General features: G+C 35.3%; 1 protein-coding gene and 1 long non-coding RNA gene across 2 annotated transcripts; both read right to left on the bottom strand.

The window, feature by feature from the left end:
* Positions 1-8,182: 8,182 nt before the first annotated feature.
* LOC100368429 (cytochrome P450 2C20-like) lies at positions 8,183-17,265 on the bottom strand. Its single transcript, XM_002736216.1, has 5 exons — positions 17,144-17,265; positions 15,745-16,196; positions 14,333-15,310; positions 13,676-13,795; positions 8,183-8,325 (listed from the first exon to the last, which is right to left on the bottom strand). Exons 1-5 carry the CDS (start codon positions 17,263-17,265, stop codon positions 8,183-8,185), a joined length of 1,815 nt encoding a protein of 604 aa, XP_002736262.1.
* A 535-nt stretch (positions 17,266-17,800) lies between these two features.
* LOC144355122 (uncharacterized) lies at positions 17,801-18,556 on the bottom strand. Its single transcript, XR_013421144.2, has 2 exons — positions 18,451-18,556; positions 17,801-18,141 (listed from the first exon to the last, which is right to left on the bottom strand). It is a non-coding gene; the product is annotated as an uncharacterized LOC144355122 (long non-coding RNA).
* Positions 18,557-24,122: the final 5,566 nt, after the last annotated feature.

The raw sequence follows: 24,122 nt of genomic DNA, 5'->3' as shown, positions 1-24,122 counted from the left end.
TCAGGATCATCAACTGTCACTTGAAGACACTATCTAGAAATTTCGAGGAATTATTTGTGTGGGGGATGGTGATGATCATGATTTAGTTATGATCTGGTATAAACCATGAAAGGTTTGCTCATTCAATTCAAATTGCTGCTTGGTTGTTTTTCTGAGGTATGTTTATTGTCCAGATGTGAAACTTTTCTTTGTTATGAGTAAGAGTGTATTTGTACTTCTAAAATCTGTCATATATTTATATATATTTATTATTTATATTTCCATGTATTTAGACGTGAGCCCGCTTTTGGCAATTATAACGACATTCACTGATTACCCCTGGACAGTTGGTATCTGATCTGACATCTGGACGATGTCAGTCCGCACCTTCTCATAACTTGTCATGATCAGGTTCATACGCGTATTGGGGGGGGGGGTGGTGGGATCGGTGAGTGGAAAAATGGCGGATATAAATGTCAACTATGGAATGTTGTTTTAGTCCTTGTGGCGCCCATGAGTATAAACTAACGGTTTCAATGTAGAAGTTCTTTCTTAATATAGGGGGCAATTAATCAAATATATTATGGCGCATTAAATACTTCGTGTGTTTGGCTATATGAGTAGAATGTGTGGAGGCCACGCCTCGAGCTCTTGAACTTCCATGTAAGGTGCGATGGTTTTGGAAAGGCAAATAAAGGAGTCTCAGGCAGTCCCCGCATGGCGCTGAGACGACAAGTTGACACAAATTCTAGATCTGTGTGTGTCTATGTTTGGTAAAAGGTTGCGAACGTAACGAACCTGGTATCTCAGATGAAGGTTTAATAGCACGATAATTAAGCCATCATAGATCAGTGCAGATTTTATGATGTACATCGATAATTGGTTAATTTTAACTGTCCCGTTTTGGATTGTTGTTGTTATGCTTCTGTCAAGACTATCACGCACATACAGTGTGTTATGTTGCAAATATTTCTGAACTCACGACTGGCCTAGGCCGGGACATCAAGATGCTATATTAAGTTCTTGAGGGCTCTGTAATCGCTGAGTTGGTGTCATAGCACACTAGTGCGAAAAGTGTGCTTTCGAGTGGTTTTTTTCATGATAATGCATTGCATAGACTATATAGGAATTCAAAATCATTTTTGGTTATTTTTGACCGATTCTAACACAACTCCGTCAATCATAAAGCACGTCATCTCGTGTAACATCACATCAATCCCACAATGCATTGAAATTGAGTATTGCGATATGGTATGTAGTCAGAACAATGTATGCAGAACAAAGTATAACGTTCCTATAATAAGCAAGAATATGTAAAAATTGTACTTGAATATATCACCGAATGATCAACGTAGAATATGGCATTGTAGACCGATCATGCGTTCTGGGTTTGCTATTTAGAAACAATCATCTGTATATTTTCTCATTCATTTATTCATTGATTGGACTTTTTTTGGTCGCCATGCAACTACATGCTATTAGGTCTTGCATTGCAGTGGGGATTTACATATTGTTTACTTACGTCTATCTACTTATCAGGTAATGTTTTATATAATTGAATAGCATTATCGAGTGCGTTCAATAATAAGAAATTTTGACCGCAAAATAAGAGTACTATTTATTGGTTAAACTAGCAGCACCAAGTCAATCACCAAATATTTGGCTGATAGATTCAGTTGCAGAAACAAAACCAGAAACGAATAAATAATTACCAACATACATTGTTATTCACATTGTAGCGGCCTAAATACTTAAAAGTCATGCTTAATTTCATCCAGTATTAGGAAGTGCTGACACTTCCAAAATCAATATTGTTCCAGGGTATTCTATATACCAATATTAATCTTTAGTGTAAACAATTTACTCCTGTACTCTTTGTTACATTGTTTGGATTGTAGTGGATACTGACTGGATTAATAAGGCTAACATCTGCACAGTATGTCACTTTGTTGGTGACACTGAAGTGAGAAGGGTTCTATTATAGGTTAAATGTAATAGATGAAATGTTACTGGGCATTGCAGGGTGGTATATGTGTTCTGTTATCACGAGGGTACTGTGGAACAGCCTGTTATTGTACCTAGTTTTATTGGATTATCCTTGATCATTAATTAACAGTGTTTAGAAAATGTTCCTATTCACCCAGTAATCTGGGTACGCAATTACTAATCTCTGGTGTAAATCAACTCAGTTGAACTCCCATAATACAGGTGTAGCGGCCTAAATCCAGCGTTATTACCTTTTAGTATTTTATTATTAATGTTTTCTGTATACCATTATTGTCACTTCATTTAAGACAACTTTCACTTGTATTGTAATAGCATGATATCTGATTTAGTTGGGCATTTGACAATTTAGCGCCATCTATAGACGGGTTTTGACTATGTCAATATTGGAGTTGAGAAACCGGCAGTAACAAACAGATGGACAGTTCTGGAGCCGGCATGGTTGCCGTAACATGCCAGTGTTTTGAGGCCAGAAACGTAGATATATCACCGTTATTTACTTCATCGTAGTGCTCGATGTGCTGGGTTGATCTATAAATTTCGGTAAGAACGACTATATGACTTAACTAAGTTTAGTTCCCCTTTTTGAGCTTGTTTATTATGTGTTCGGGTGATGCTATTCAGTGAAGTCGTCAGAAATACTTTATTCAGTGGTGATGCAATCGTTCATACTGTACTTTCTACGACATTGTTTATCTCGTGTTATTTGGCGAGGCGTGTTTCTGCCTGCTTTCAAAGTTTGTGATGAAATATTGTTAATGTTTTTCGCTTTGTTTGAGCCTGTAATTTATGCGACCATTTGTTGTGTATTTAGACGTTACTTATCTACATGTAGTGTGGCACTCGCGTAATCTTGTGTGCCGTATTTGTATACAAACTCATTTATTGTACTTTGTCTATTCGATTTACAGTCAATCGTTCTATCTGAATTCATCACCTTGTGATTGATGTATTTTACTGTGGCTCGAGTGAGATGTTATGGTACAACATATACTACTTGGTTGTATTACGATAAATAAAGGTCAAGGAATTTATATACTGAAATATACGTCTTTTTATGAAGTTTTATGAAGAACGCATTGGCGAGGCTGAAATCCAGCTGTGGACAGTGTTTATAAACATTTCTATGAGTCATTGATAATACGGGACTCAACATAGATTTCGAGAAACGTGTTTATAGCCACTACATTCATTGACGAAATTTGGTACAGCGACATCCTTCACGGTCATAATTCAGTCTTATCACTGATGTTGTTAACATTACATCTGAATTTGATCAGTGTTTTCAAGATAGAAGCAAGTATCTAAAGATGAATGAACAACTTGACAAACTAAATGCATCCACTGATGAAATGATGAAAGGCATGGAAGCCCTGTTAAGCCGAAGGAGGGTAAGAAACCCAACTGACAAAAGAAGAGCATATTTCCGAGAGGTTAAATACAAGAACCACACTGCATTGTGCAAACAGCTTAATGAAAGGTCAGATCTTTTGATATCCCTAATAACAAACACAGAGACAGATTTGAGATCACTGAGAGAGGTATTCAAACATTGGATGGTATTATATGAGGACTTTTTGGACAGTCACGATCAATACAAACAATATCTTTCATCTGATGAACAATGTTTAGACTATGTTGAGTGGTATGCTCCACATAACAAGTTCTATCAAGATGTCAAGGCTAAAACAACAAAGTGGATACGTGATGAAGAACGTGAGGCAAGAAATCTGCTCGCCGCTAATGTAAAATCAGGGGACAGTGTTTCTCAGTTTAGTAGAGCTACTTCGTCTCGTTCCAGAAAGTGACATGCAAGTTCTATTCAATTCCATGTTAGTTCATTAACAATGGCAAGAGCCATGGAAGATCAAAAGAGCGCCGAACTCTTAGCCAGATCCACCAACCTTAAACGGAAAATGTGATTGTGTGTGATGGTGGTGACATGGGCGTCCCCTGTGTGCGCGATGTGCGTGGTATGTGCTCTCGTGGTGGTACCCTTGGTGATGCTCATCATGGTTTCTCTGTGACGAGTGGTGGGTCAACTGAGAAGGGCTTGCTAGCAGTTGTCAGGGAATTAAAAAAAGCCTCAGTCTGATATAAAGAAGTTTGGTGTAAATTCCATGGAATATAAAAGATTTGTCCGTCAATTCAATGCCTGAATGTTGTCAGTTATGGACGTTATGGAGGAAAAGAATTATTTGGAGCAATACACAGTAGGCGAAGCTAACAAAATAGTGATTGGTTTACAGCTACCTGGATGCTGAGATTGGCTATCCGGCTGCCATGAAGTAACGTGAGGAAAGGTATGGTAATGTAGAGATGATCACCAACGCATATCTGAGGAAAGCCAAAGAATGGCCAGTCATCAAAGCCGATAATGCAAAATCACTGGATGAATTCGCCATATTCCTATGCGAGTGTGAGCATGCCACACAGAGCATTGATGCCTTAAAAACAATGGAGATCCACAATCACCTGAAAGCCCTGGTACAAAAGGCTGCCATATTATATGGAGAAGTAAAGTCCACGATGCTAAACAGAAAGGGAAGTCTGTCACATTTGAGCTATTGGTGGAATTCGTGAAAGCAGAGTCTAAAACGGTGAATGACCCCATGTTTGGAAAACAAGCTATGCATATCGAAAATACAACTGGTGCTGGTAATAAATCTTGTGCATACTCCAATAAAGCGAAGGGAAGTTATGCGGCTGTCAAAACATAGAATAAAGGAGCTCCCAACCAGCCAGATCAGTGTAGCTAAGTAAGAGACCAACCCCAAGGTGAAACCAATGCTCAAAGCCAACCAGCAAGGCTATCGTTCGAAAGACCCTGTGCTTTCTGCAAAGATGTTCAACATGCCATGGAGAAATGTGATAAATTATGTAAGGAACCTCGAGAAGTCAAGTTGAATTTCTTAATGTCAAAAGGCATCTGTTTCACCTGTCTAAGACCAGGGTATTTCAGTAAAAATTGCAGAAATAGAGCAGTCTGTACCCAGTGTCAAGCTCGTCACCCAACCATCCTTCATGATCCCAACTACAAAAAGAAAAAATTTAGTTGGGCATTTGACAATCTAGCGCCATTTATAGACGGGTTCTGACTATGTCATTATTGGAGTTGAGAAACCGGAAGTAAGAAACAGAAGGGAAGTTCTGGAGCCGGCATGGTTGCCGTGACATGCCAGTGTTTTGAGGCCAGAAACTTAGATATATCATCGTTATTAACTTCATCGTAGTGGTCGATGTGCTGGGTTGATCTATAAATTTCAGTAAGAACGACTTTATGACTTAACTAAGTTTAGTTCCTCCTTTTTGAGCTTGTTTATTATGTGTTCGGGTGATGCTATCCAGTGAATTCGTCAGAAATACTTTATTTAGTGGTGATGCAATCGTTCACACTGTACTTCCTACGACATTGTTCATCTCGTGTTATTCAGCGAGGAGTGTTTCTGCCTGTTTTCAAAGTTATGATGAAATATTGTTAATGTTTTTCGCTTTGTTTGAGCCTGTAATTTATGCGACCATTTGTTGTGTATTTAGACGTTACTAATCTACATGTATTGAACGTGTTTGGTATTGTTACATTGATGTTGCATGTTCTGTTGTCTTATGTTTGTGTGCTTACGTTTGTATTGTTGTGATTTGAGCCGTATCTCAAGAGAAATAGGTAATCTATTTAGACAATTTAAATATTATGGCGATCAAGTTGGAAATATTGACACTCAAAACCTAAGATCTGGTGAATTATTTTGAAAATATTCACCTGAATTTAAAATAAAAATTACAATTTTTTTTTTCTTTTCGGGAACCCATAATACCCATTGGTCTAGTCAAACTAGATAATGCTGCGTTCAATCCCATGGTACTAGAAGTAGTAATAATGAACTTACTATTATACACAAACCTTGCCCTGGATCGCCGTTGGGGTAGTATCCGTGTCTAGATGACAGTTTTGTAGTTTTAGAGATAAATATGATATAGTGGACATTTGGAGAATACATAATTGTACTGCTCTACCTAGAGAAGAGGCATTTCGGAACCAGTTCAAAGGATAGGATGTTGTTCTTAAGTCTGACTCAATGCAACATATTGTTAGTAGAGTGCCATTGTAGCTGTCTCTTTCAATATTTATCACAATATTCAATTCAAGGACTATCATAATTTCAAAGTTTAATTCCAGCATATAAATTCCATGCACAATGTATTACAGTATCGGTTATATGACATTATACTATTTTGACGTAATCTTATTTCAAAATATAAAATTCACATTTACCATATCGTCAAACTAAAAAAATAACAGAAATATGAACGAATGTTACTCAAAAATACTTTCAAACATTTAGATATATTGTGTGAAAAAATTATGTTCTGGAGTTGAAGAAACGTAATTATCATATATCCCACTTATTTTTAGTCCCGATAATATTGTTCATGCAATGCTTTCTACAATTCTGTCTGAAATAAGACTAGTTTATGAAGCGCTGTATGAGTCTAAATATAAAATACGATTATTACATTTTCAGTGATTAAATACAAGGTGAAATTATGGTGGTAAGGAAGATTATTTACAACAAAATAGTCTATAAATCATCTATCTCCGAGGATTTTTCTTTCGTTGCACCACTGTGTGGCGTTTCGATTTTTTGAGTGACCTATCTACTATCCCCGTGAGTATGCACATTATTGCAAGAGACGTTAGTGTCTCTCACAAATAACCCTGTACATAATCTCTATCGATAACCAGTACTTATGGTACTCACCAGTGAGTACTTACCAGCTGATACCATTGAATGTGTATATATTACAGCGTTTTGGTAATGTTGTCAGTTAATCCTGTTTTGGTAATCAATTAATTGAATTTCATCGCAAATAACGAACATGAATCTACATGTGTAACAAAAGGGAATCGAGTTTGTTTAAGATTATGTGTTGATGAGGTATAAACCGAAGCTATCCCATAATTATCATTATTAAACAATTGAAAGATAAGATAAGATATAGTCTTTCCTTGAACACAATTACCCTCTAATGTAATATATTTCAAGGAAGGAAGTGGTGTTCATGTGTACTGTTTGACTTTACAGATAGTATTGATAATGAAGTATTCATGTTCGGCGAGAAAGTTGAAAATTATTAAGACAAACAGTAATACATTGAAGCCAGGTGCAATTAACACATGACCCTTCATGTTACAGCACGTTTGGTATTCATTCTGTTGCCATACATTAGATAGGAATATGTAAATACATATTATCTTCTATCTTAATGTTGAATCGCGGTAGCTCCATCTTCGATGCATTGTCTTATGCTGTCCGTCGAGTAAGGTCATTAGTTGTTGTATATTTGACTTGAATTGTTATCAACCCCCAAGAATCAGAAATATCGCAGGTTTTTCGATCGACCACGTTAACATAAACGACGCCATTCTGACAAGATTTGTTTAGCGATGTCAGCATGTTGGTACACGAAGTTTTTCCCTATTAAAACTAGAAGATGTACATAATCTCACGATATTAATCTATACATGGCAGGAACTGGGTGTTTATGAGTTGGTAGGTTGGTTTTGATGCGTATAAGGGTTCAGAAACCCCAAATTTCATAGTGCTAATTTTGTTTACACGTTTTGTTTCCTTTGCGGTTGCCCGAATTTGAAGTCAAAGTGAAGACATACAATGAGGTATCGCTTTGCATGACGGCAAATTTGCCGATTTTAATATTGACGGTATTGTAATCTGTCTGACTTCCTGACTCCCCCGGCCCGGGTGTGAACGGCTTGTCTACCCGCAACGCTGTTTGAGACAAAAGAACGCTAGTCGTTTCCAGACCGGGATAGAGGGACTGTGCTATAATATAATATAATATAATTTTTTAGCTAGTTAGTTTCAAACACGTACTGCTGAAATCGTAATTCAATAGTATTAATACAAAAATTACATGATATTTACTGTGTTTTCTGCGTCCTCTTTGACAAAATAAATTAGGAACACAGTTTAATACATGAAACAACGTCGGAATTCTGTTAAATTATATTTATTGATATCATCATATGGAGTAACTCATGAAATTGCAGTCCATATTGATGCAGACAAGCAGTGTGATAATTCATGATGACTGTTCATATTATCTGTTTTTACCTCATCCTCCCTATTTCATTTCCCACCTACTGGGTCGTTTTTCCAAAACAACATCGGGTTTATCTTTATTCAGGTTTACTGGTCACACTATAACCATCTTCATTGATTTTACCACTTTCATCAGAATGTTCGCCAACTACCATATTACTGACAGTGTTATTAGCAAAATTACAAATTTTCACAATGCTCTGTAGTTTGAGATGTCCACCTGATAAATAAAAAATGACGACGATTACCATACGATAATAATTTCAGTAATATCAATCTGCGAGCTGATGCCATTTCTATGTGACATTTCAGGATATACTGTATATTAAACAATCGATGTTGATAAACACCGAGTATGTTCAATGACTTCAGTGATATGTTACCGACATACTGTTATCGATCATTAATGTGATTATATTTGCATGGTAGGATTACTACATTCCGCGTTACTGGAACAGGTAATTAATTTGAAATTATGTTAATTTCATAAACATGTGTTCATTTTATACTATTCGGAATGAACAATTATTTGAACACATTATCTGAAGCCTTTCTACTGCATTTGTGTTTCAAAAAAAAAATAATAAATCCCGGAACGTTGCGGCCTTACCTTTACAGGTATGTGATACCAAAACCTTTGTTCGCAGATTGAAATCACAGAAAATGTTCTGGTATGATAATGTTGCTGCTATAAATACGTCTAGGTTGATCTGTAGTGTGGTAAAAGTTGTTATGTTTTATTTATCAGGACGGTATCTCAATGATGAAGGAATAGAGAAATACCGTACGTATATGGCAATTTACAAATTCAAGAACTGAACAATATACTGTAGACCACCTTGAAATACCTGCATGGAATGACACGCTCTGTGGGAATATATCTTCTGTTAAATTAGCTGCATCTTAAATTAGTTAAATAAATAAATAGCGCCTGTGGATGGTTTGTATATTTTTGGCTAATTAACTTGCTTTACTAAATATTGCTTGAAACTTGCTCCTTGCGTCTTATTTGCTCGAGGCTCGTTACGTGGTATTAATGTTTGACCCCAATCCTGTATAATTAATTGGCGATATTGTTACTAAATTTGGCTTCCCTGTGTAAGCATGTTGGAGAAATGTTAATAACCGCTTCACACAGATTATCTAAAATAACATGCTAGCTAAAAAGATATGTTTTACAGTATATTCTGCCTGGCCAGTCTACAGGTTATTGGTCTATTGTCATTCTATGCAACATGAGTTTTTTAACACAAGTACACTATAAAAAAAAAACAACAACAATTGGGATGTCAAATACACCAAATTCGCAGTATTGCTGTATTAAAGTCTCAGGTCTCAGTTGACACTGTTAGCGCCATTGTAGCTGTACCTTGAAATTCTCCTTAATATTACAAAATTAGATTCCCAAATTAGAATAACAAATTAACACAACATTTACTATGCTTTTTGCATCTGTTTTAAAGAAAATACTTGAGTATCACAATTGAATACACAACAAACTTCAGTATTCTTTTTGAATATTTTTGTTGATTTTATCATATGATCTACCACACTGTGACAGTAATAGATTGTGTAAGTCAACTAATTAAGTTGCAGTCCATCGGGGAGACAATCTGTGATAGATGAAAATGTTATCTACTTTTACTTAATTCTTATTATTTTAATCCCGGGACATCAAATCGTTTTTCTATTGCGTTCTCGGTTTTGTATTCATCGTGCTTTTTGGTCGCGCTATCACCATTTCCATTGCCTTCATCAATTTCGCTGACCACTATATTTATTGTATCAGTGTGATCAAAACCAGCAACATTACAAGTCGAATTGAAGCCATTTCGATGTAAAATTACAATGTAAAAATCAATACTCATTGTTGATATCAACAAATTACGCTGAATATATTCACTAACTTTCATAAAATTGGAATTCATTGAGATGTGAACCGATTTATGATCGACCATTGACGTGACTTTTTCACAGTAGTATCATTTCATCACTTATCTTCATAACCGATATTGGAACAGATAATCAAATTGGGAAAATGTTCATTTCGTGGACATTTCTGTATATAATGCTAATTAGAATAGGTAATCAGTTGAATACATTAGCTGAATTCATTCTATCGCATTTCTATTTCAACTGGAAAACCGAAAGTCGCGGCCTTACTTTTTATATGTATAGAATACCAAAATCGTTGTTCGCAGATTGATATTAATGTTATGGTATGGTAATATTGCTACTATAAATACTTCTAGGTTTATCTGTAGTAATCGTAGTAATGTTTTATTCAACATGTCGGCATCTCAACGATAGAGGGATGTGGGAATAGCGTACAAAAAGGCAATTCACAATTTTGCAAAGGAAACTGATTGTCAGCCTAGTTTTTTTTCTCTTTAAACTGTGGTCAAATCCTATCTTTGTCACATTATATCGATGTTGCTCGAATGAATAACATGAAGCCCAACGAAGCACAAGAACAAAAGTACACGAATGTACACCGGTAATTGGGTGGTGCGACAACTTTTCAATCATATACATGATTTTGCGAGAGAGCTACACCCATATTTCCAACAATTTTAGCAACTAAGTCGCCAACAAATTTCGAAAAAACGAGTTCGAATAAAATAAAGCTAGCGATTGGTGAGAATGATTATGAATATATCACCAGTTTTTACCATTTCACTGGAACAATAGTTTGGTGATGAAAAATAGTTTTTGCTTGAATTATTGGGGTTTTCAGGCCTCAAATCACAGAACATAATTCTCATGAATCACGGCGAGTGTTTGTTCTGTCTCGGCTTGAATGACAGACATTGACAACGAGGCATCCTAAACTCAGCATTGAGAAACCAACGACGATCGACATTCCAAATATATTCGAATTTTTGAAGAATATTCAACGTATGTAGAAACCAGAATAGTATAGGTACGTGTATACAATAGCGATATGATTGAGATATCATCTTCATTAGTGACGTCATCATCCAGCGTTCCCAAAAGGCAAAATTATGCCAGCAAAAAAAAATGACCTTTGTCGTCTACTTCACAGCCCGTTTTATACCAAATATTTAGGGTATTTCGCAGCACATACAAGTTGTTTTTATCGCCAAAAATTAATGTGATGAAAGCAAGACCTCTGCTCGCCTTTAAAGATTGTAACCCAAAAACTACTCCCCTATGTACCAAGTTTCATGAAATATGTGTTCAATGGTACTTGGTATTGATCAATGAATATGCAAATTAGATAATTAATAGTCAATGATTCAAGCAAAAAGTATGTGTGAATTATTCCAGAGCATGTACAAAGTTTCATTGAAATTTGTTAAATGATAACAAGTATTGGCCAATTAATATGCACACAGGGGTCAAAAACAGGGCAATCTTCTTAGAATAAGATCTGAAGTTTTGACACTCTATTCTGAGAAATCTCCTAACCAATCTGTAGGGTGCATATACATTATGTAAAACATCCCTTCTTGGTTGCAAAACATCCCTTCTTGGTTGAGTAAAAAGCAAGCACGTGAACAATGTTTTTTTTATTGAAGTTCGTTGAATATTGATCGACAGTTTCATCTCTATTTCAGGAATAATGCAACACTATGTATTTTCTCATAATAAACAGATTCTGTCTTTGGTCTGTCATTCGATCAGTGTGTATGCGCGCCTATATTATAGGAGAGTATACATATTTATAACTCTTAGAGTTCATATTAAAAAGAGAGTTCATTAAGGATAAGCGCTCATTGAAAAAAATAAAATCAATTTTCTTGGATAGAAACTTTGTTATCTCCACTCATAGAACTGCTCATACCATACAACGTCTAAGCGTCGACAATATTAGTGACAAGTTCTCGTAAATTGCCAGTCAGTTCGTAATTCACGAACGCCGTACGGTTTCACTGCTATTACGTTTTGCAAGACCATTTAAATAAACATACATACGTGTAAATGAAATTAGGAAATTATACAGAATCGATCTACCAAACTGAAGATCCTATGACTTGGAAAAAACGAGAATGTTTTAAGACATATAATATGAAATGCAATCATTTGCGATGTTAGTGAAAAGGGCGATATGTTAGTGTAGTGTAGTGTGGTGTGGTGTGGTGTGGTGTGGTGTGGTGTACGCCCTCCACGGATAAATTGGAGAGTGCTTTCAGATCATTATGGTAAATGCTATTTCTAGCTGTCTTCTCTGAATAATTAGTTGCCAATGATACACAGTGGGTTGGTAATTATTCATGAAACCAAACAATGGGGCACTGAGTAAATTGAACAGAGGAAATAATACAATTGTGTGTATAAGTTAATAACATACTTCATTATATTTTTTGCGAAGGTAGTAATATGTATATACAATAATTTGATTTGTTCGGAGACATACAAGTAAGGACTTGTAGTTGCAAGTATTTTAAAATGTTAAAATATAACTCGTTCATCAACTTACTAACAATTTTTTATGAACAAATTAAGCCTATGTATACCGTACATGTGTAGATTAAGTTGAATAAACAAAAATAATAATGAATGTTATGTTATGTTATGATGTTATTATATTATGAAGTTCTGATGCATAACTCCAGAATGAAATGTGCAGGCATTGGGGCATTCCACGATTGTATTTAGAATAGTTTTGGGGAGGTAAGCCATCACAGACAGGTGATGATGCAGACACTGCAGCAGAAACATTTATTTAACAGGATTAATCCCTGTTAACACATGATCTTCGATTTACGTTGCAAGAGTAATATCGCTTGTGACGTTGAAAGTAAAATACTACATTGCATAGTTACCAGAGTTTCTTGTAACCGATATGTTGTATATATGACACTAATTTTTATGAGAAGTCAGGATAAATGAAATTAGCGAGTGTTTCGAGTTGATGGATATCTGTGATGGTGACAATCCATAACAAAATACATCGTAGATGTTGTGTTTATCAACATATAATGAATCATAGAAGATGTGGATTGAGTTACAAAGTTACTGACTTTCAAAGTTGTAATAAGTTGTAATGAACATTTATGCCAACGTTTATGTTTATTGTCCATTGGGTACAATATATATATATATATAAGTTATTACTCCACGTGCTGGGCATTTGCGTCTTCAATACAACCAGTCTATCTCTCCTTGAAAACATAGTGTGCCCCATCTCTTTATCTGACTTGTATTTCCATGCTGCTCCTCTGTTCTAAACACATTGATGAATTTTCACACTAAAAATTACAAACTTGTCTATTTTATTTTGATCGTAATGTTAACTAGGTTGTACTTAATGTAAATAACTATTTATACCAAATTGATAATGATAAGTATTTAACGTTTAGTTCACCCTAAAACCCTCTTAACACTTGCAATAAAATAGTCTAAAATAGTCTAAAACAAAACAATGAAATGTATTGCCTGACTCAATTAAAACCATTTACATGCTATGAAGTAAATCTGTACGCCTATTGTCACTTCATGAATATACAAATAAGCATGCGACTGTTTTGAGATTACATATGTTCACGGCACTTATTATTTTCGCTTCTCAAATCGGATGAAGAAAGGCATGATTTTCGTCATACCAATGGCATGCTTGATGTCAGCGTCCTTGATGAGATGGATATTGTAACGCTGCAGTAAGTTTTCAAAGAAAATAAGCATTTCCATATTGGCTAACTTTTGACCAAAACAGGTACGTGGACCTGAAATAAATAAACAAATAATTAAGTAAATAAATAAATAATTAAGTAAATAAATTAAATAAATAAATAAATAAATAAATAAAGAATTAAATGACTAAACAAATATATAAATAAATAAATGAATTAATTAATTAATTAATCCTCAGACTTATATATGAGAAACAGGTTGTTGTCACTTATTTCGAAACGCATGACATCACCTCTGTCTGTGTTCCTTATCGCCTGCAGAGATTATGCCTAATATACTAACTAACACACGTTCTGACAACACACGTCCTGGCAACACACGTCCTGACAATTTCCGGGCTATTGTTAATAATAAAACTGAATAGTTTACATTAATATTCGCTATGTTACATTCTTTTTTAAATTCTATCAAAGGTGAGTCACTTTTTTGAGTTTCGAATTGATAAAGATTAGGTCTCACTTGCACAAGATTTCCGTATGTATGCATAGCTACTATATTTCAAATAAACGCAAAATGTTTATCATCTAAGGGCATTCCTTTCAGTTTCATAAAAACAAATGTGTACTTACCTATTCCAAATAACAAGTGAACACGGCTTTGTGGAGTGAAAACTCCATTATTATCCAGATTTCTCTCAGGGTCGAACTTCATTGGATTGGGCCAGTATTTTCCGTCACCTTGCACGGACCACAAGTTTGGCACTACATAAGTTTTCTTTGGAATAAAGAAACCGCAGATTGATGTGTCTTCATTGGTTATACGAGGGATACCGAATGGTGAGATGGGGCGAATGCGAATAGACTCAAATAGAACTGCATTTAGGTAATGGAGGTTATATTTGTCATTTACATCTAAATGTCTATCAGGACCAATTACACGATCAAGTTCTGTTTGTACCTTCTTCTGCACTTCTGGGTGAGACACCATCATTAATGTTGTCCATGCGAGCACATCGCCTAGTGCCTGGTTGCCGAAAAAGATGTCGAGTATGGATAATATTAAAGAGTCATTGCTGAACTCCAACTCGGGCTGATCACGTCTCGCTTCAATCTCATCCAAGTAGCAGTCGATATAGTTTTTCCTGGCTGGTTTGTAAGTGTTTCCAAGTTTCTTCCGCAGCGCGAGTTTGTTCTCAATTTGACCTCTGATAAAAGTGCGTGCTACGAATACATGGCTTAGTAATCGTTTAGTGCTTCCAAGTGGGATTTTTGCTAATAAGGGGAAAATGGTCATCACGACAGCTGGGTTGGTATCCAAGGCAAATCCTCTTAATGCGTCAAAAAATTGTATAGCCTTTTTGTCATTATAGTCGAATCTTTTACCAAAAATAAATTGACACTGGATGTTGTAGACAGCATGATGGTAGAGAATGCTTGGATCACAGGATTCACCCTTTTTCGTATCAATCAATTCCTTCATCACACATTTTACCTCTGTTTGAATTAACTTGTGAAAGTCCTCTGGTTTTCCCCAACCAAACTCATGGATTAAGACGTTAGTAAACTTTCTATGTTCCCGCCAGTGTATACCTCCAGCGTGGCCTACTCCTATAAAAAGATAATTAGATTCTTTTATAGACTATATGATAGTTATATGCAACACAACGTCTACATTGTCGTTTAGGCCAATATCTGCTAACATCATTTGTAACTATGAAAATATCTTTCGAAAAACCACAGAAACTAGTTCAGAACGTTAGGGTTAAACACTTGGGGTAAATATGGAACACTATTTGAGAAGCTTAAATAATTCTTTAGGACATTTCACAAAATTGGGAAATTTGTTGCAAAATTTGTTTCGTGGTTAGGTTCCAGTTGTTGCTCTCCCTTCTCTAAAATTACAAATAGGAGAGTTATTTTTTGTCAACTCAAAATGACATTCGTCCTGAAAAGTTATTCATGTAAATAAGCGAATTTTAAATATTAGCTTGTCAAAGGATGGAATTACGAACAATGTTCAATGACAGTGAGATGTTTCTTACCTCTCCCCTGGTTGCCCAGAAACTCTGCCTGAATGTTGACGGGTCTTTCATTGAAACTCTCGTTCTGTCTCAGCAGAGCTTGCTTAATTGCATCATAACCATTCAACACAACCACTTCTTTTGTGCCTAGCTGTAGTCTATACACGTTGCCGTATCTGTTGGCAATGTTCTTCAAATCCTGCCAACCGTTTCGACTCCATATCATGTGTAGGTTTCCGATGATGGGCAGGACAGGTGGACGAGGTGGTAGTATTTTGCCACATCGATAATTTGACCCCGGTCCATAATGTCGTATAAACCAGGAGAGGAATATGAAAATGATGGTGCTTAAAACGATGGTTGTTAGAACTGCATTCATAGTAACAGCAGTTTGTGGAAGCCGGAGAACAACTGACTGACAGATGTACTGCTTAAATGCCCTAGCAAGACGACCACTAGAAACGCTCGTGATACTGAACAATCAGTGAGATCGTGAGAGATAGTCAACGGTATCATTTTTAAAGTGGATTTATGTAGATTAAAGATGAGGCCGATTTAAATTGTTTTTTACTTTGTAAAAATATGATTTAATTGTTTACATAGTAAGGTTATTGCTGAAAACCTTGAATTGTATCAAAATTGAATGACAAGACAAAAGTCTCTGACCTTGAAAAAAGACACGGTATGGTACAATTAATATGGTAATGAATATTCGTCATATGATGTCATCCCTGTTTTTTACATATTCTACATGGTTTCCCGGGTGTGCTATTAATAAATGTGTTCTGTGTAAAAGCTATCATCACAACATTTACTATGCTTTTTGCATCTGCTTTGAAAAAAAAAGTGGTTGAAGAGTTATTTTAACTACAACGCAATTGAAAACAACAACCAACTTCAGTATACTTTTGAATATTTTTATTGATTTTATCATATGATCTACCACACAGTTACAGTAATATATTGTGTAAGACAACTAATTCAGTTGTAGTCCACCGAGGAGGCAACCAATGATGGATAAACATGTCATCTATTTTAAAATCGTTTTTGCATTACATTCTCGGTTTTGTATTCATCGTGTTCTGTTCCGACGTGTCAAAACAAAATTGATGGTACTGCTAAAACCATAATTCAATAGTAGTAATACAAAAATAACATGATAATTACTATGTTTTCTGCGTTCTCTTTGACAAAATAAGTTAGGGGGTTCTTTAAGCTAGAATACAATTTAATACATGAAAAAACGTCGGAATTCTTTTAAATTATATTTATCGACATTATGATATGGAGTACCACATTCATATCATGTGTGAACTAACTCAAATTGCAGTCCATGATTATGCAGACAAGCAGTGTGATAATTCATGATGACTGTTCATTATATCTATTTTTACCTCATCCTCCCTATTTCATTTCCCACATACTGGGTCGTTTTTCCAAAACAACATCGGGGTTATCTTTATCAGGTTTCCTGGTCACACTATAACCATCTTCATTGCTTTTACCACTTTCTTTAGAAAGTTCGCCAACTACGTATACCATATGTACTTGTATCACTGACAGTGTTATTAGTGTTATTAAAGCTGGCCAAATTACAAATTTCTACATTCCTCTGTTGTTGAGATGTCGACCTGATAAATAAAACATGACGACGATTACCATACCATAATAATTTCAGTAATTTCAATCTGCGAGATGATGTCATTTCTCTGTGACATCTGAGGTATTATTAAACGTCGTTGTTGATATACAGTGATCATGTTCACCGACTTCAGTGAGACGGTGAAAACGAACATACTGTAGAATACTTTATTTTCACTTAGAATTAATTTTCGCTATTTTCGCTGAAGGAATGATTCAGTGAAAATAAAATCCAGCGAATATATTTTTTTCCTATGTTTTACATTCAACTTGTCAAAAATCAGTGAAAATAAATTCCATACAAAGCACCAAAAATGTCTTTTCACTCTAACAAATTAACACAACATTTACTATGCTTTTTACATCTGTTTTAAAGAAAATGTTTGGGTGGTTATTTTAACTATAACACAATTGAATACAACAACAAACTTCAGTATTCTTTTTAAATATTTTTATTGATTTTATCATATGATCTACCACACTGTGACAGTAATAGATTGTGTAAGTCAACTAATTAAATTGCAGTCCATCGGGGAGACAATCTGTGATGGATGAAAATGTCATCTATTTTTACTTAATTCTTATTATTTTAATCCCGGGACATCAAATCGTTTTTCTATTGCATTCTCGGTTTTGTATTCATCCTGTTTTTTGATCGCGTTATCACCATTTCCATTGCCTTTACCACTTTCTTTAGAAATTTCGCTGACCACCATATTTAATTGTATCAGTGTGACCAAAACCAGCAAAATTACAAGTCGAATTGAAGCCATTTCTCTGTAAAATTACAATGCAAATATCAATACTCATTGTTGATTACGCTGAATATATTCACTAACTTTCATAAAAATGGGATTCAAAGAGATGTGAACCATTAATGATCGAACATTGATGTGACTTTAATTTTCACAGTAGTATCATTTCATCACGTATCTTCATACCCGATATTAGAACAGGTAATCAAATTGGGATAATGTTCATTTCATGGACATTTCTGTATATCATGCTAGTTAGAATAGGTTGAACACATTAGCTAAATTCTTTCTATTGCATTTCAAGAGTAAAAACCGAAAGTTGCGGCCTTACCTTTACACGTATAGAATGCCAAAACCGTTGTTCGCAGGTTGATATTAATATTATGGTATGATAATGCTGCTACTATAAATACTTGTAGGTTTATCAGTAGTAATCGTCATCATGTTTTATACACCAGGTCGGCATCTCAACGACTGAGGGATGTGGAAATAACGTACAAAAAGAGAATTTAAAATTTTGCAAGGAAAACTAATTCTCAGCCTAGTTTTTTTTTCCTTTTAAACTAAGGTCAAATCATATCTTGTCAAAATATACCGATGTTACTCGAGTGAATAATCATGAAGCCTAACGAAGCACAAGGACAAAAGTACACGAATGTATACCGGTAATTGGGTGGTGCGACAACCATTCAATGTGCGTCAAATACGTTTTGTTACAACATAATTGATTGGCTGAAATTCATCTGATCGAATCACGACCTGGGTCACAGAACCATATATGTCCGCATCATCTACATGATTTTGCGAGAGAGGTACACTCATATTTTCAACCATTTTACCACCGTCGTTGCCAACGAAAAAAACGAGTTCGAATAAAATAAAGCTAGCGATTGATGAAAATGATTATTAATAAATTACCAGTTTTTACCATTTCACCGGGACAATAGTTTGGCGATGAAAAATAACAAATATATGTAATAAATAGTTTTTGCTTGAATTATTGGGGTTTTCATGCCTCAAATTACTGAACATGATTCTCATGAATTACGGCAAATGTTTGTTCTGTCTCGGCTTGAATGACAGACGCCCGACAACGACGCATCCTAAACTATCCTGTACTACATTGGAGCATGAAAATAAAGAAATCAGATGTGTCAATGAAGATCTTCAGAGAAGAGTTGTTGAATTGGGAAGATCAGTAGAGGAACAGAACCAATATAGTAGTCGTGAGAATATCGAGATTCATGGTATCCCTGAGAGTGCTGATACATCACTACCAGAAAACACAGATGTAATTACTCTTAAAGTGTTGCGAAAGATTGACCCTGAACTTACTGGAATGGATGTTGAAATAACTCATCGTTTAGGAAAGAAACCAACTGAAAACTATCAGGCTTTTCCAAGACCCATAATTGTAAAATTTTCAGGGAGGAAGAAACGAGAAAGTATATACCGCTGTCACGAAGTGATATTTATATTGTACTAGTAATGGTGAATGTCATGCCAATTTCAATGAGATGTATCAATACATATATATATATTTATATTTTATTAAGTTATTAGTACAATAGTACAACTGTAAACACATTGTTTATTTACACTTGTGATATTATAATGAACAAACTTAAGAAGACCCAGGAAATATTCGGGATGCCGGTATATTACATACAGACGATATTAGAGCAGTGTAACACAGCAAGACCGTCGCGAATGCACCTGGAACATTGCGACGCCCTAATATGTAAATTGTCAACTGGTTATATATATCGCAGTGCGAATACAACGGCGAGCACATTTATCATCAGTCGTGTCACCAGAGTCCAGATTAAAGAAATGGTGCGAAGATTGCAAGTGTTATAGTCTTCGTCTTAAGACATTGCTACGACATGGTGCAAGTTGGAAACCAAGTTGGACGACTGGGACAAATACGGCGACAACCAACATCGCGTGTTTCTGTCGAGCCGGATCAGAAGGAAATTTCTAAGGACATGCCACGTGTAGCCCGGTAAGCCTTTGCCAATCTGTGCTCCACACGCTTCGTTCGCTTCCTTAGAGACGTCGTTCGGCCGCTAAGCTTATCGGACTCTAGTCAGTAATTTCATTGTTATTTCTGTAATATTTTGGTGATGAGTTGTATACGTTCATATCAGCGAATGTTGTAATATTCGCTGTACCTGCTCACTGGTGTGCAGAGCTTATAGATTAATTTATTCGGTATTTATGCTGGCGCCTGGGGTTGGTTTGTATATTTTTTGGTTGATTAACTTGCTTTATTAGATATTGCTTGAAACCTACTACTTGCGTCCTTTTCACTTGAGACTAGTCACATGCTATTAATGCTTGACCCCAATCCTGTACAATTAATTGGCGATATTGTTAAAGAACCCAAACAAGAGGTCGATGTTACCCAATTTGGCTTGCCTGTGTACGCCTGTTGGAGAAATGTTAATATAACCTCTTGACAACCGCAATAAAAAGAAGCTCGCAAATATTACTGTTAGAAGCCTAGGATTTCCAGGCCGGAATCTAATCTACATAAATGAGAACCTAACACCTAATGCACGAAAGCTTCTGAAACTGGCCAACGCGAAGCGTAAACAGGTAATTTATGAATTCCTCTGGACTAGAAATGGACAGATATTTGTACGCAAGGCTGAGAATTCACAATCTCTTAACATAAAGGATGAGCATGATCTTGCAAAGATATTGTAGTATTCCATATCCTTTTGTAGACATATATTCATAGATATTTTTACACATTTTAATGTTGGATGATAATGTAAATAACACTTGTTATAGTAATTGTAAATCTTATTCTTCTTCCCAGTTCTTTAATCTGATAGGTAACACACCTAAGTCTACCTTTTCAATTTCACATTGTAATATTCGGTCTCTCAGTCGAAATTTTCAAGATTTCAAATTATTCTACGAATCGCTTATAAAATCAAAAATCAAAGTCATTGCAGTATCTGAAATTTGGCAGATACAAAACAGAAAGTTGTACTGTTTAGATGGGTATCATTTGGAAACTAAATATCGAAATGACCAGCGAGGTTGGGGGAGTGGGGGCGTATATTCAGACATCTTTAAAGTTCACAACTATAGAAGCAAATGTCAGTCATTCTGAATCACTATGGCTGAAAATGTATATGTGCAGAAATAAATCACTCATAGTTGGTATAATATACAGAAAACCAAACACAAATGTGGACGGGTTTCTTGAAAGCCTTGAATCCGTGTTAATTGATATTGATCATAAAAATTCAGTGGATACTTGTTGGTGACATCAATATAAATACTTATAATGTCCATGCAGATGAACAATCAATCTAACCAATAGTATGTCTTCCCTAAATTTATTTCAAATGATTACCATGCCAACACGGATATCAAATCACTCGCGTACGGTTATTGATCATATTTATACGAATACACTTACTAATTATGTTAATTGTGGTACAGTGGAGGTTGATCTTTCTGATCATTTGTCTATTTTTGCCATCTTTGATGATCTCTGTGTTTATTTTCAAGAACCAAAAAATGTAACCTTCAGGGACTACTCCAATTTAAATGTAAGCTCATTTCAAGACGACTTGTGTAGTGACAACTGGAACTGTGTTTATGAGAGTGTTGACGTCAATGTAGCATATGAATCATTTTTGCACAAGTATTTGTAATGAGCATGCGCCCCTAGTTACTAAAACTTTAACCCAAAAAAGAAAAACTAGGAAACCTTGGATAACTGCAGGAATTAGGAAGTCAATTGATTGTAAACAGAAACTATATTCAAAAGTATTAAAAAGTAACTACCATCCAGATATCCTGGCAAACTATAAACACTATCGGAACATGCTTACAAATATTTTTAAATGAGCTAAGCAGAATTTTTATGCTGACCAGTTCACATGTTGTCAAGGAGATAATAATAAGACTTAGAAAGTTATTAAGGATATTCTTGGTGGCAGGAATAATGTAAATTTGCCAAGTACACTACATATGTCTTCTACACACAATGGTTTAAAGACCGATCTTGTTAACCAACATGACATTGTTAATGGCTTTAACCATTTTTTGTCTCAGTTGGGGAGGCACTTGCTAATAACTCAAATCATTGCACTAAATCCTATCATTCCTATCTACCAAAATCCTTGCCACAATCTTTCTTTCTTCACGCAACCTCTGAACAAGAAATATTTCAACTACTAAAAGCACTTGATAAAAATAAGGCTGTGGGTTATGATTACATTAGTCCAAAACTGTTAATTTATGCCGCAGAGTACATTTCCCGACCTCTCAATCATATAATTAATTTATCGTTTTCAACAGGTGTATTCCCAAATTCTTTAAAAATAGCTAAAGTGACTCCAATTTTCAAAAAAGGAGTACCTAGTGATCCAGGCAATCACAGACCAGTATCAGTATTACCACAGATTAGCAAAATATTTGAGAAAATAATTAACAAACAAATGATCTCATATCTTAACAGTGATCTATTGTACAATCATCAGTATGGGTTCCGAGAGAGATACAGTACTAAGGTAGCAATTGCGGACATAGCACAGACAATTCTGGGGGAAATTGATATGGGTAATGGCGTGATTGGTATATTTTTGGACTTTAAAAAAACATTTGACACTGTGAATCATGATATTCTAATTAGCAAACATGACAATTACGGTTTACAGGGGATCCCTAAAAATCTCTTCAGAAATTACTTAACAAACAGGAATCAACATGTCAATATTAATGGGATGCAGTCAAATGAACTACCAATTACTTGCGGAGTTCCACAGGGCTCTGTGCTAGGTCCAACACTCTTTCTGATTTACGTCAATGATATTGCAAGTGCCACGGAATATTTCGACACCCGTTTATTTGCAGACGACACCAGCCTATTTCATACCTTCAATTCAAAAAACACAATAGATCTTTCAAATGTAAATTCTCATTTAAAGAATGTTATAGACTGGTGCGATACAAATAAATTAACAATAAATTCCAAAAAAACTGAATACATTATATTTAGAGGTAAACAGGCATCAACACATTCAACGGGTACAATTAATATAAAAGGGATGAAGTTGAAACAACTAGGTACATTGGTGTTGAATTGGACAATAACCTTGACTGGAAGAACCATATACAGAAAGTAAACAAAACAATAAGTAGTAAAACAGATATTCTTTTCAAGTTGAGGGACATTATTCCACCATCTATTCTTTTACTATTATATAACTGTTTCATCCTGCCACATATTTCCTATGCACTAGAAGTTTGGGGGAACACGTACTCAACTTACCTGAAACCCATACATCTCACACAGAAAAGAATTGTACGCATAATAACAGGATCAGATCGCCACTCACACACTTCTTCACTTTTTAATCAGCTCCATGTACTAGATATCTATAAACAACATGATTTGCAAATGTCTTTGTTTGTTCATGGTAATCTCAATGGCAAGTTACCACCAGGGTTTCCTCAATATTTCTCTTCCATCCAACACTCTTATCACACAAAATCAAAAGCATTAGGTAATCTTATTATTCCAAAATACCATACTAATTCGGGACAACATTCAATCAAATATGCTGGGGCTAAACTCTGGAATAAACTTCCAGAAGAAATTCGTTCCATGAGCTCAAAAAATTCATTCAAAAAAGAAATGAAAAGATTTTTACATTATGCATAATTGAGTTGTATGTAATTTTTTTTTAGCGTCCACTTATTATTGTAGTTTGTATTTCACCTAGAAAAGGGGGTGGATTCGACTAGTGTTTTACACTATTTTCCAGCTTCCTGTTCACGATGTATTTCAGTTTGTATTGTATTCTTTTATCAATATATCCTGTAAATTAAGTGAATACATTCAATTCAATTCAAACTCAGCATGGAGAAACCAACGACGATCGACATTCCAAATATATTCGAATTGTTAACAGGTATTCAACGTATGTAGAAACCAGAATAGTATAGGTACGTGTATACAATAGCGATATGGCT

Source organism: Saccoglossus kowalevskii, chromosome 20, assembly GCF_978046115.1.
Source record: "Saccoglossus kowalevskii chromosome 20, keSacKowa6.1, whole genome shotgun sequence".
NCBI classification, from domain to species: domain Eukaryota; kingdom Metazoa; phylum Hemichordata; class Enteropneusta; family Harrimaniidae; genus Saccoglossus; species Saccoglossus kowalevskii.
Note: the sequence above shows the minus strand (reverse complement) of the source record. Positions and strands in the feature narration are given on the sequence as shown.